This window comes from Drosophila innubila, assembly GCF_004354385.1.
Source record: "Drosophila innubila isolate TH190305 chromosome 2R unlocalized genomic scaffold, UK_Dinn_1.0 1_C_2R, whole genome shotgun sequence".
NCBI lineage: Eukaryota > Metazoa > Arthropoda > Insecta > Diptera > Drosophilidae > Drosophila > Drosophila innubila.
Window position 1 is genome coordinate 22,073,425 of NW_022995374.1, and position 13,840 is coordinate 22,087,264.

Consider the following 13,840-nt stretch of genomic DNA (forward strand, 5'->3'; position numbering starts at 1 on the left):
AAATGGAGAAGGGAGCGGCTACGTAATCAGCATTTGTGGCGCTCGAGGTCATCCGCAATGTCTTCGGGCGACATCGTGTTGCATGCGGCACAGCAACGTTCTATAGCAGCAGCAGCAGCAACAAGAACAACAATAACAACAAGAACAGCAATAATAGCGAAAGCAAAGGCAACAGCAACAACAACAAAAAGTTCCGTGTCGCTGTGGCCCCGAATGACGACGCCGCTTCATCTTCCTGCCTTGTCCGTTGTGGCTGCTGCTGCTGCTGCTACGTGGCTTGGGGCAACATTTTGGGTTGGCTGGAATATTATAATTACAAGCGAAACAGGCCCCAGAGGTGCCCAAGCAGCGGCAACGTTCGTTGCCCGTGACAACAACGCCAGCGATGCCAACGACTGTGATACCCAAATGAAGTGAAGCTGAAGCAGCAGATGGAGCAGGAACAGGAACAGGAGCAGGAGCAAAAGCAGAAGTTGGATGAGGACCCAAAGGTGGCAGCACCAACGACTGACGACGTTGTGACAGTTCCGTTTTTTTTCCCTCTCTCTCTCACTCATTTTCCTTACCCTAACCGTCGTCTGTCAACTAGCTGTCAGTACACTGAAAAAAAAAATTTTCTAAAATCATAATTTTGGTGTCAAAACTAAGAATATTGGTCTGAAAAATGCGTCGAGAACAAAAAATTTTTAAGTTAAAAAAACACATCATGGTCTTAAAAACATTTCAAATTAGACTATGTTCTTAAGATTAATATTTAATATTTTTATTGAACTTCAAATTTTTTTTTTTATTTATGACTTGTATACATTTTATTTTGTCTTGTAAATTTTATAAATGTTATTTTAATTTGTCACAAGTGGGATTCGAACCGGCTTCTACTTTTTCACAGCTGAATCGGCTTTTTTAACCAGAGCTCCACGGGTCCACTACTTGTTTCATATGAAATACTACATATTTTTACTTTCCTAACAATTTAATTTTTTTATTTTTATTCTTGTATTAAGAACTTCGGTTTTCTAGATTAATATTGTAAGTATTAGTAATATGGTCTTATTTTAAGAAATAAATATAATATATAAGATGCATGTTCTTGATTTTATAAGTTTGTCTTTTTTTCAGTGTATGTGACTGTGTGTGTCTATGGGGTGTGCGTGTGTAAGCCAGTTGCATGTACGGTTGTCTACCAGCTGCTACTGCGCTGAAGCTGAAACTGGAGCTAAAGCTAAAGCTAAAGCTGTAAATGGAGCTGTAGCTCTGGCTGCAGCTAGTTGAGCTCTGACTGATGGCCATGCAAACATGGCTCGGTTACTTGGCCAGCTGACGCTTCTGGGCAAAAGATGGAATACGAAAGAGAGCGAGAGCGAGAGAGCGAGGGAGTGAAAGAGTGAAAGAGATGTTGCAACTGGCGTGTGGTTTTCTAGTGCCAGCCACAAATTAAGACTTAAAAGACATACAAATGACTTTACAGCTTTGCCGGGGCAAAACGAGAAAATAAGTAGAAATAAAGAAGAAATCACAGAAAAAGAAATAGAAAACGAAAATGAAAATGATAAAAGGGCAACAACAACTTCATTCAACTGATTTTCGTGTGAAAATTATTGAAATACATTTCCTAAAGCCACACAAAATGAGACGAATAACGACTTTAGCCGGTCTCTACATATACATCTGACGAGTATATCGTATAATCGTATAGCCATGCCATTTGCTATTGGAACTAAGCACTTTCGTCGTCATCGTCTCCATCGTCGTCGTCGTCGTCGTCGTCGTCTACCTCTAAGCGGACATTGGCGATTATCTTGTCCACGACTGTGAAATAAATGAGCGTCGTAGTCGTACTAAGGATTGCCCCAGGCTCATTGTTGGCGCATTGTTGCTTCAAAGAAAAACAAAATACCAAAGATAGGTTACAATTTATCAGTGTGTGTGTGTGTGTGTGTGTGTATTTGCCTGGGAGTGTGTATGAGTGTGGTTGTGTGCGATGTGGTTTCGTCTTCAAGGCAAACTGATTAAGAGCCAAAAAGTTCCCACATTTCATATCTATAGGTGTGTTTGTGTGTGTGTGTTTGTGTATTTAGTTGCATGTGGGTGTGTGAGTGTGTTTGCGTGTGTAAGTGTGTGTATGTATGGGAATGCCCTTAAGTACAATTGAGCCCTTCAAGCACTGGAAACTCTATGCGCATGCGCATTCAGACAAAACCATTGTACAGTTGACCCCAGTTGATTATAATACTTAAGGATGAATTCAAAATGGAATCAATCTTTTATTCTTAGAAGAGATTTCGTTGACTAAAAAAATGTGTAATTCAATTAATTTGATAATTAGTAATTGGGTTTTATTAGACTTAATTTGTTTCGTTGACCTATCCAATAAAACATAATCGTATTTATAAGCATTCAATACAGATAACAAAATCTAGATAGTAAAATCTAGCTAAAATTGATTATAATTGATAAATCCAAATTGGTCAGTGCAAAAATTGCAATAACATCAACATAATCATAATCAACATGTACATGCGTATGTGTGTACTTAAAAACAAACTTGTTATCATCCAGGTAACTTGAAATTACGACCTTCAAATACACTTTATACTATGCAAAAAAACTGATTAGTATAAAAATATTATACTATTACTACAATAAGGGGTAGCCGCATTTCCAACTTTATTTTCTATCTAAGAGTTTTCGAGCTAATGAATTTAAAGCAATTTTAATTATCATATTATTTACAAAACCTGTGTTCTGAATGTATGACTTTATCATACGTAAAATGATACTACTTTAATAATCTAATATTATACTATAACTGAAATAAAGAGGTATCTCATTTAATACACTATTGTATTTAATTAACATTCTGTTCACAATTTTTCAAAAACAATATACCTCATTGCTATATGCTTACAAGGTATATATAATAATAAACAAATATATGGAGGAATTATTGGCTAATCGCACTCAGTTAATTGCTAGCTGTTCTGGAGTAAAGTGACGAAGTTTTTAATAAAGAATAATGTTATTCGAGACGACCTACAATGAACAAGAGAAATTATGGCAAGGAGCACAAGTTGACTTAATTTTCGAACCACACATAACTATAGGAGACTTTGTATTCAAAGCCTTCAAGGATAATCCAGCAAACAACTGCCAGGTATGGGATTTATTTAAGATAAAGGTAATTGATTGATTGCATTTAACTTTTAGATATGGCATGAGAAGGATCAAGTTGTTACCAATGAGGAGGCACTGAAATTTTCAATACGTTTGGCCCAGTACTTCAGGGACGAGGGACTAACGCATAAGGATGTCGTCGGCGTTTTAACCAGAAATAATATTCATGAAGCTCACGTATTATTTGCGTGTTTTTTTAATGCTACGCCTTTCCATGCTGTTAATCCCAACCTAGAGCCGGATGCCATTGCAGCTCTATATGCGATAACAAAGCCAAAGCTGATATTCTGCGATGGCAACGATTACGAGTTTATCAAGTCGATAACTGTGGAATGGAACCCAAAAATTTGCACTCTCATCAATCATATAGCAAATGTGCCCAGAATTGAGGATCACTTGGAGCCAACGAGTACTGAAAATGTCTATACGTTAGTAAAAAGAATAGTTGCAATTTATATATATAGTTTAAGGCAAGGTTCTATCTTACAGACCCAAGAGACTTGTGCTTGGTGCCGATCAGACCATGGGCATTATCTGTACCTCGGGAACAACGGGAATACCCAAGGCCGTGACCTTATCCAATGCTCAACTGGTGCTGTTAGCAACGTATGTTAGATCTTTAAAGTACATGTATTGATTCTTGACTAATTCGATTTTTTTACAACTATGTATAGCTCTGGTGGAACTAACGATGTTATATTCACAGGCACTTCTTTTGACTGGATAAGCGCTATCAAAACCGCTCTAATTGGTGTTGTAAGTGGAGCACCTCGTATTGTTTCTACTAAGCCTTTTAGTGTGGAACGATATGTGGAGATTGTAAGAAAACATAAGGTGACTACTTGTCACCTGTCGCATTGGCAATTCCAAGAAGTTTTTTCCAGTCCACTGGCCACTCCGGAAAACCTTTCGAGTCTTCAGATAATCGCCTATGGTGGCGGTTGGGTATCAGCGAGTGTGGTGCAGAGAGCTCAGAGAATTCTTGAAAACGCTGTATTTGTTTTTCTGTATGGCACCACGGAAACGGACATGATATCGACCGCCATAAATCCAACAGAAGATAATTTGGTAGGCTTTTTAATGCCAACGAGAAGCGTACGCATCTTAAATGAGCAGGGGGACTTTTTGGGCCCCAACGAGATTGGAGAAATTGTTATCAAGACAAACCAAAACTGGAACGGATACTATGGGAATGCGGAGCAATCTGCCAATACTCGAGACTCAAATGGTTGGTTTCACATGGGAGATCTGGGATACTTTGATAGTGACAACAATCTTTATGTTGTGGATCGCAAAAAGAACTTGCTGAAGTACAAATCAATTCATTACACACCCAATGACATCGAAAAGATCATTATGGAAATGCTAGAAGTTTATGCTGTGTGTGTGGTTGGCATTAGGGATAAATTCTTTAACGAAATAGCTGGTGCTTTAATCATCAAAAAGTCAAACAGTCTATTAAGCGAACAACAGGTTATACAATATGTTGCAAAGCGAATTCCAGTGGAGTACAAACAGTTGCATGCGGGTGTTCGATTTGTGGACAGTTTGCCACTCAATCACAATGGAAAAATCTTGAGAAATGTGGCTAAAGAAATGTTTCAGCAGTTGAGAATTCCAAAAGCGTCACTTTAAAAGCTTATTCAATTAAATAAATATTTGCTGAAAACTGCTTAAAATACATGAGTATGACTTTTTTAATGCTAATGTGAGTGAACAAGATTTAGCTAAAAGAAAATGAGAATAGCAGTGTTCTTTTTTTAACTTTGGTTTTTAAATGTGGATATGTAATTAAGCATGACTTAAATAAATAGTCTTTGTTTGAATCAGTTAAAATCAAAGAGTTGCCAGTTTTGATCAAGTTTTGTTCCGTTTCTTTAGCATTTTTTAGCCTCCGGCTGCAATTCATGTAAAATATGTCTTATAAAGAGGAACCGAGCAATGGGAAAATTCCTCGCGGCGATTTATTAGTAAAAAATGTTTCGTGTTTGGCGTCTGCTCGTCCTATTCTGTTTACGTTGTAAGCTCTTGCTATGAGTTGTTGTTCTTGTTGTAGTTGGTGCTGCGTTTTGCTTTTGGCTATGATAATTTAGATGCTGTTGTTGTGATAACAATACTCGTACACACTCAAACACATACACCAACACACGATTGAGTGCGAGAGCCCTAGTCAAAAAAAAAAACTAGTGGGAAAGGCTATAGTCGAGATCCCGACAATAGGATACCTGTTGCTTATATCAATATATATAAAAGTACTTTTAAGAAATTACTGCCTAATAAAAACTACTGCATACTTTTAGGTGATTGTATTGAAATAATAACTTTATTAATAACTTTGGTTAGCTATTACTGCCGTTCTATTTGTCCGATCTTGCTGCGGTCAAGTGAGATTGCTAAAAACTGTGGGTGTGGTGGTTTTTTAGCGAATTGCGGGGGCGAAAGGGGGTGTGTCAAAAATTCAAAACAAACATATAAAATATATACACTATGGGATCGAAGATGCCTTCTTCTCCCTGTTACATACATTCCAAAGAAACCCAATATACCCTTTTACTTATTTTTTTAGTAACGGGTATAAAAATACTGCACGAACAAGTTCGATGCGGGCCACCTTTGTGGGAGTCTTGGCCAGGTTTTCGTTTCGTTCTCTTCGACTCGACGTCTATCGATGGCTTATGAGTATTTACGGCCAATGTGAAAGTAGCCTTGATTTATGGCACTACAAACCATCACTCCAAATAAGTTCAAATTATATAAATTGTGCCATATATAAACAGTGAAGTGCCCCGAGCAAAAGGATTAGCTTGCTGCGGGCTGTGAGGCATCTATTTGTCGTAGAGCTCTTGTTCTAAAAGGCGCAAGGGTTGAAGGGGTTAAGATAAAGGTTAAGCCAGTTTTGCACATCAAAGAATCATTTTAATTAACTGAAAGCAACCAGATTTCAGAAAATTTATTATGCTGAATAAAATCAATCGAAAGAAGAAAATCAGATAGAAATTCTGTGATAATAAAAATTATTGTAATAATTTTTTTATTTTTTTTTAAGATAACTATAATTCCATACAATCGCCAAAAATTAGAATGTGTATATAGAATAGGGAGTTATATGAAACTCCTCTTTTGTTTTGTCATTTCAATTTCGATTCGGTAGTCAAAATTGCGAGTTTATATTTTTCTAACACTCGCGAGTTTAAATTTATGCATGGACGCTCTCTAATACCATTTAGAACAACAGAAATAATTTATTATTTTTAACACTTTACAAATTCAGTTTATTTTCGGTGTCGTTTTTATTATCGTTGTTGTTGTTGCTGTTGCTTTTACTGTTGCTGCTGTTATTCTTGCTGTAGGTTTTAGTGTTATTTGTGATAACAACAAAAGCGCATTGTTTGTTTTTCATTTGGTCAAACGGCGGACGGTGGCCGTTGGATTGTGGCCGAAATAGGGTTTGGGATTTAGATGTGGTTGGGTAGCAGAGGGGCAGCAGCAGAGGCGTTCGAGTGCGTGTAGATTTCAACACTTACGCCAAAAATATAAATTTATAAACATTTTACAATAAATACTGTATGAAATGTGCGGCAAATGGATGTGCATAGATTAAATGTGACTTAAATTTGTATTACTGGAAAACTGCAAAACTAAGCCCGAGAGAATACAAATTTAAAAAATTGGCACCTTTAGCAGGCGCATAACATAGTAAAAACATTTTAAAACAATCCCAGATGATCGCATTTTGGCCAAATAACGTCTCTCCTCATTTACATATATATTGATATCATAGCACAGTATATAGATGAGATATGCGGCAGTACCCAGAAAAAGTAGAAGTGTAAAGGTGTACCAATCATCTATAGGGATAGGCTTAGCTAATAGGTTACGTATACGCAATGTAACACTCACCAATAGTTTGCAATGTGAGTTTGATTAGTTGAATAAATTCTTTGAATCTAGTTTCCACGTTCAAGTTTAATAAACTGCTATTGAGCTTCAATCGATTTGATTGGCTTAAAGTTTTCTTTTCTGGTTTCTCTTGTGGTTGAAGTTCGACCAAATAATTAGCAATTTGTACGTCTTGTTGCTAGAAATAAACGACTAAATTACTGAATAGAATTACACTGACTGAAAATAATCGATCAAAATTTCAACAGCAAAAATCAACTCTAAGAACAAGTGCACTTTTTGTTTCAGATATACACAACTTTTTTGAAATTACAAATCTTTGCGAACAGTTAACTTTTTCAAAAAGATACGAATAATGCAACCATTAAATTGATTATTATTTTATCCCATAAAAATAATGAGAATTATTGATTTTTATTAATTCAGACATTAAATATTTATTACTATTAATTTTTTATATTAGTCATTAAAGACTTTTCTGATTCATAAATTTGAAAGTGTCGACAAACTAATTTTTGAGCAATAAAATAAAAGTCATTAATGGCTTTGATTATTTTTCTAAAAAATAAAAATCTTTAAAGACTAATTATTAGTATATCTATTTTTTTTAATATCACAAATAATTATTAAGTTAATTTGATTGAATAAAATTATCAAATTACCATTAAAAGTAATATTTTTGCTAATAACAGAATTAATTCCTGCAGAATTGTCTAGTTGATAACTCACCTTATCGTTGTGCTTTTCGTTTCGTGCTTGTGGTTGACTAGATCGAGCCGTATTATAGCAACTTTCATCAGATGAAGAAGTTGAGTTCTTCTTATTCATTATTTTTTTGATTTTCTTTTGTTTTCTTTTCACACTATGAACTGGCCTTACTTTAGGCATTTTATAGTCTTTATATTCCGTATTTAGGGAAACGGATGAATTATCCACTATGTTATATGTTTGATTTAAGTTGCAATCTTTATTGTCACTACGCATTGATCGAGACCGATCCAAGTTGTTTTGAAGTCTATCCCCTTTAGGTTGAAACTCCTTAGAATTTTCATCTGACTGATTTTCAGCTTCGTAGTCGGCCAATTGTTTTGACAGATTGTACAAATTTTTATTTGAAGAAATCGCACAACGTTCCTCGAGCTCTGGTAACTTAAGATTAGCCTTTAAATGTCGGTCGCTCAATTTGCCAATAGTTTTCGTGCTCTTCTGTCCATCAGCTGTGAATTTAACAGAGCTGACACACGTTGAAGACAAACTGCAGATAAGATAAACTTTATCAAAGGTTTTAAGATTTTTTATTAAAAAGAGCAATAACTTACGAATCGGACACAAATGTATTATTCTTGTATAGTTCAACTACTTCAGGACGAGTGGCATGCATTTTCTTGTGATTCCTATTAAACAAGTTTCCATATTCATATCCGCTTGCAGTCTTAATAATTTCTACTTACTTTGCTTTCTTGAACATATTGCATTGATCAGACATTTTCTTAGCTACAGGTAAAATGTATCAATTATATAAAAGTATTGAATTGTGAGTATTAATCAGAGGCAGTGAAAAAAAAAAAAAATAAATATATATATAAGATTTGTTTAAGCCTACTTAGATGCAAGTCATTCAAACAGTTGATTTAAAAAGTATAGAGGTGTTCTACAAAGCTCTAACAGCGCCAAATCAACCTAATAGCAGTTGTTGAGAGATTTTCCAAAATGAAATAATTATTGAATTTAACTAAATTAATGTTTTAATTGAATAAAAATGCATGAAATACATTTTTAGTAATTTTGTAAATTATATAAAATATTTCTCAACCTAAACGGTTGATTTCAAAAGCAATTCTCTTCAAAAACTCTGGAGAATTCTGGAACATAGTGTGAATTTATAGGGTATTTAGGGTGAGCTAATTATGCTAATCTATTCTTATATTATTGAATATAGTTTTAATAATATTTTATCATTTCTGGTGCAACTCATGCTGCTGTTAAAATAAGCTAAATTCTGTTAGCGAAAGCTCTAGTTTTCTTTTAGTTGATGCAATATAATATATTTAGTTTTATTAATCATTTTATCAAGCATACTAAGTATACACTTTAGTCCTTTGGGGCACAGATGCGAAATACAGAGCGGAGATTGAAATGATGCCATGTGCCATGTTGTTGTTGTCGTTGTTGCCTTTCTTTTGGGGTGCGCAGGCGCAAAACCGGAGGCCATTTTGTAGTACCCTCTAACAGTTCGGACACACTCACTCACACACACATAGAGAGTGAGCGTGTGGGAGAGAGAGAGAGAGTCCCTTCGTGCCCTGTACCTTTTACGATCAAGCCTCCTGTCACATTGTCCTTGCCGTTCCACTGTGTCCTCTGTCTCGCTGTCTCGCTCATCAAAGCGGTAAACTCCTGGGGCAACATTAGCAAACCGAAGCGTACGGCGGACGGCGTCGCTGCGGCGTTTCTGCCGCTGGCTGTTGAGTTTTTCACGCAGCGACGCTTTTTCGCTGTACAGTCAACGCCCGTTGCCAGCATCCGCAGTTCCTTCAAGCCTTCCAAAAGGGAGACGGTGATGGGTGAAGGGTAAGGTGTAAGGGGTGGCTGGGGGGTGCCTTTTGGCAAGCAACTGTACATAAGCCTTTGTATATAGGACCATTGCCAGTGTCTCTGTATGTTTGTGCGACTATTCTGTATATTTGTACATAGCCAGCGGACATTTCGTGCGGCGCAACTAAATGCACTTGTTGTTGTTGCTGTTGTTGCTTCCTTTTTTTGTTGCTGCTGCTGCTGCTTAGCCATTGCTTTGCCAATGCCAGCGGCTATTTGAGGCTGAAATGTGCCTGCCACAGGCAACAACAGTCGCATCAGCAACAGCAACGTGGGCAACATCGGCAACAACAGCAACAACTGCAACTGACTGACTTCTACTTTGACTTTGAGTCGTTGTCTTCTTTATTTCGACTTTAATTGACTTTAAAGTTATTTTCAAAAAAATTAAAATAAATGTTTATAAAATATGTGTACATATCTGCGCTCAATCAAAGTGCGGCAATTATTTAGCTTATAGCTTGATTCATACACATGGGGGCCACAAACAATTTGATTTTGTTGTGCAACTGACAGTTGCATAATTTCTGCATGAATGCCACTTTCAAATTCAGTGCACACACAAAATTCGTTTGTGTGCCTGTTAATTAAATTGTGTCTAAACGACTGCCTGACATTTGCGTTTTCTCTGCGATTGCTCAATGAAGCGCATAATTGCATAGAAAAAAACAATACTATATATTATGATTATGCGTGTATTTTGGCTGTTGCTCAATATCAAATACAGATACGATCATATTTTTATTATAGTCTCTACTCAACCGAAACTCATGTTCTCAGTTAAGGATATCCATTAAGAATAACGAAGAGCCAAATGATACAATTCCCATTCCCATTTAAATTCCTGCACTCTTCTCAAATTTTGTACTACTAAAATGGACAATGTCTCGTGAACATACAGACATCGAAGACAGCTAAAATCTTTGAGTGAGCTTACTGTCAAAATTAAAGCTACGTTTACATAATAAACAGTTGAATTTAACAATTTATTTGTAAAGTTTTTAGATTCTTATATACATAATATAAGTTATACGTATGGATGAGATTGCACTCAAATTTATATTAATAATAAACAGCTTACTACAATAATTCATATTTAAGATATTCAGGGTATAACCTAACTTTCAAAAAAAGTCCTCTTTACGAGGTAAGAGTCTAGTGCCGAAAGTCTAGATGCCCAAAATTTTCTGATATATATATTTGTGACGAACGATATTCAATTTAATGTATACAAATTATAACTATAATAATAAATAAAAATAGTTCGGCATTCGGCACATTGCGCAAAACAGTCAACATCCTTATTTTTCCCATTTAATTATAATTATAATTTTGTATTATTTATATATTAAATTGAATATTGTTCGTCACAAAATTGTATATTAGAAATTGTGGGGCATCTAGACTTTCGTCACTAGACTTTTACCTTGTTAAGAGGTTTTTTTTTTGTAATTATTACTATGTACATATGTTTAAAGTATTAGATAGTCGATCACTTTAAGAAAGTCTGCAAACTTTTGCCGCAGCATCTTGGCAAAGAATGGTGCACGGAAACGCCGGCATAGTTTCCGTTTTGCCGTTTGCTTTAGATTCGCAGATTCACAGAGGCGGGACAGGAAAACTACTTCAATGCGACGTTCGGCTGAACAAAAGCAACGTTGTGCTGCGGCAATGTGGCAACGGGAAATTAAACGTTGTGGTTGCCGCTGGAGACGAAGTAAGAGTTGGAGTCGGAGTTGGAGTTGATGCTGCCAATGTGGCGTATGTGTGATATTATTGGTACAAAGCATACGTACAATGCGACATGTTGTTGCAGCTTTTGCTACAATATTGCTGTCTGCTTTTCATTCAGCATCGTAATTATGAGCAGCCACCGCTGATAACAGCAACAGCAACAGCAACAGCCACAGCAACAGTGGCAGTTGCATTGGCAAATGCCACAAATGTTGGCAATTTTAAGTGCACAATGGTCCGAGGCAACAAATAACAATTGCCGGTTGGTCATTAAGCGTCGTTTTATGGCCATTTCCCTGAGTTGGTATTAAGTGCAATGCGAGTTATCTTTAAGCCACTAAATTGCTAGCTGATAAACGCGGTCAGAACCAAAAAGTTGTCCAAAACCAGAACTAGATACGTTTATACGTTTGCCTAAAAGAAAATTTTAATTAAATGTCGCCGCAAACGATGCGGTAATTTGAGTCTACTACAACAACTACAAAATCCTACTACAGACACATTCATTCAAGTAGCTGCAATAGTTGCAGTTGCAATTGCAACATCAGCAACAACAACAACAACAGCAGCAAGAGATTCAGGTAAGCATTATTTTAGCATTCAATATGAAAATGATTTTGGCTGCCGGCTAGCGGCTCAATTTATCACAAAATGAACCATGCCTCATCTGCCCCTTCAGCCACTTGGCCACGAAGTTGCCCAGGTGGCAGGTTGCACATGTCAAGCGTTCGGATTGCACTTAATACCATTTTATGTTGCCATTGGAATTGCATTTCATGTGTCAGCAACGTTTTTAGGCGCCTTCGAGCTGTATTCGTTGTACACATTTTGATGGCTAATTTATTGTCCATAAACAACGAGCCGGTTTCACTCTAAGCCATATTTAATTTAAGCCACATTTCTATGTAAACAGCAAAGAATGAAATCCTTTTTTTTTTTTTTTTTGATAGAGCCATAGAAGCAAAAATCCCAAGCTATACAATCAGTACTCGTACTTGCTGCCGCTTCGGGTCATATGGAGAAGGCCACAAAACCGCAGCCCACAGTTTTTTGTTGGGATAAAGGGGGGGAGGTGAGGCGTTTTGTTGTCTCGCAGTGCTTGGCGTTTATGTGGCAGACATCACTGTAACCCACACGGCAAGTTCAAAAATTCATCATTGTTGGCGTTGCTGCATTGTTGCTTTGCTGTCGTTCACCCTGCTCACCCTGTTCTTCATCCTGCAACAAGCCGCAAACGAAACTGACTGATGCCCTACAGCTACTTTTGGGATGAAATATTATAATTACAAGCGAATAGCTCGAGGCCAAGGAGGAGCAGGAGAGACAAGCAGAGAGGAAGGCAGGCGGACAGAGAGGCCACAACAGTAACAACAGCAACAACAGCAACAACAGCGACATCAGGAGAGCCAAATCAAACCCAACCCAACTGAGAGCACGAGTTCGCTGCAGCCAGTTGAGTATGGCCCGAGGCGCATTTGTTCGTACGTTTGTTCGTTCGTTCGCTCGCAACATGTTCGTGCGCAACAGCGATGAACGCACGAGAGCGAGAGAAGGAGTGAGAGATAGAGAAAGAGTGAAGACTCGGGTTGTGTTTATGTGTGCGCTCTGTTCAGCTGAGCTGCCGGCATTCGTGATAATTTAGATGCGTCTGCAGTGATAAGCCTTGAAACTGGTTTGATGTTTGCACCAGCATGTTTGATGCCAACGACTGACTTGTGCTGCAGTTTGACAGACTGATAGAGCGAGAAAGACAACGACTGAGAGCGAGAGCGGGAGCGGGAGAGAGCAATTGTAAGGGATAGCACACAAATGTTGTGAGTGGGTTGTTTGGGCATAAAGACAAATGCCGTTATTAATTGCAACTTAATTGCTTCTAGCTATTTATTAAGTTTTTGTTTAATTTATAAAGCGGACATCTGTGTACGGACATATATATTAATTGTGCATATGTGTGTGTTTGTTTTTGTATTTCATTCCTTTTCATTTCAATTTACTGCACGTCAAGCACAAAAGAACACATACATAGTCACACTCACAGTCACACTCACACTCGCACAGTGATTGTGTATGTGTGTGTGTGTGTGCTTTCCTCATTTTACATTGCTGTCAGTTTTATTGAAAATTAGCCTCCAGTTAATTTTGTATACCATTAAATTTATACATGTTGTAGTCTTCCCATCGCTCTCCCTTTCTCCTTGTGGTTTATTTGTGTGCGTGTGTGTGTGTGTGTGCTGGATGCCTGGCGATCCCAAAAGTAATGCATGCAGATTATAACTTAAATATGAAATGTCACGCATTGACAGGCAGTTTTGAAAAGTGTGCAACAACAACAACGGCAACACAACAATACACCAACAAGTTTTACACCTTCAGGGCAATTGCGCCGCTGCCACTCCGTTTATGAGGCAGAGCCAAAGCCACAGTCCGAATCTGAGTC

The 13,840-nt window shown here is 37.2% G+C and overlaps 2 protein-coding genes across 3 annotated transcripts; one reads left to right on the forward strand and one right to left on the reverse strand.

Annotated features, from left to right (window-relative positions):
* Positions 1-2,969: 2,969 nt before the first annotated feature.
* Positions 2,970-4,857, forward strand: LOC117784445 (4-coumarate--CoA ligase 1-like). The gene is made up of 4 exons (XM_034622187.1): positions 2,970-3,154; positions 3,208-3,602; positions 3,664-3,780; positions 3,849-4,857. Exons 1-4 carry the CDS (start codon positions 3,017-3,019, stop codon positions 4,807-4,809), a joined length of 1,611 nt encoding a protein of 536 aa, XP_034478078.1. The 5' UTR covers positions 2,970-3,016; the 3' UTR covers positions 4,810-4,857.
* Positions 4,858-6,748: 1,891 nt separating this feature from the next.
* On the reverse strand, positions 6,749-8,622 carry LOC117784448. 2 transcript variants are annotated; one of them, XR_004617422.1, is made up of 5 exons: positions 8,526-8,622; positions 8,394-8,468; positions 7,804-8,329; positions 7,075-7,266; positions 6,749-7,022 (listed from the first exon to the last, which is right to left on the reverse strand). XR_004617422.1 is itself a non-coding variant. In XM_034622189.1 (5 exons), exons 1-5 carry the CDS (start codon positions 8,558-8,560, stop codon positions 6,835-6,837), a joined length of 1,002 nt encoding a protein of 333 aa, XP_034478080.1. In that variant the 5' UTR covers positions 8,561-8,622; the 3' UTR covers positions 6,749-6,834. The 2 variants fall into 2 exon arrangements, 1 of the variants encoding a protein (XP_034478080.1); XM_034622189.1 differs by having other exon boundaries at positions 7,075-7,252.
* Between the last annotated feature and the right edge of the window lie 5,218 nt (positions 8,623-13,840).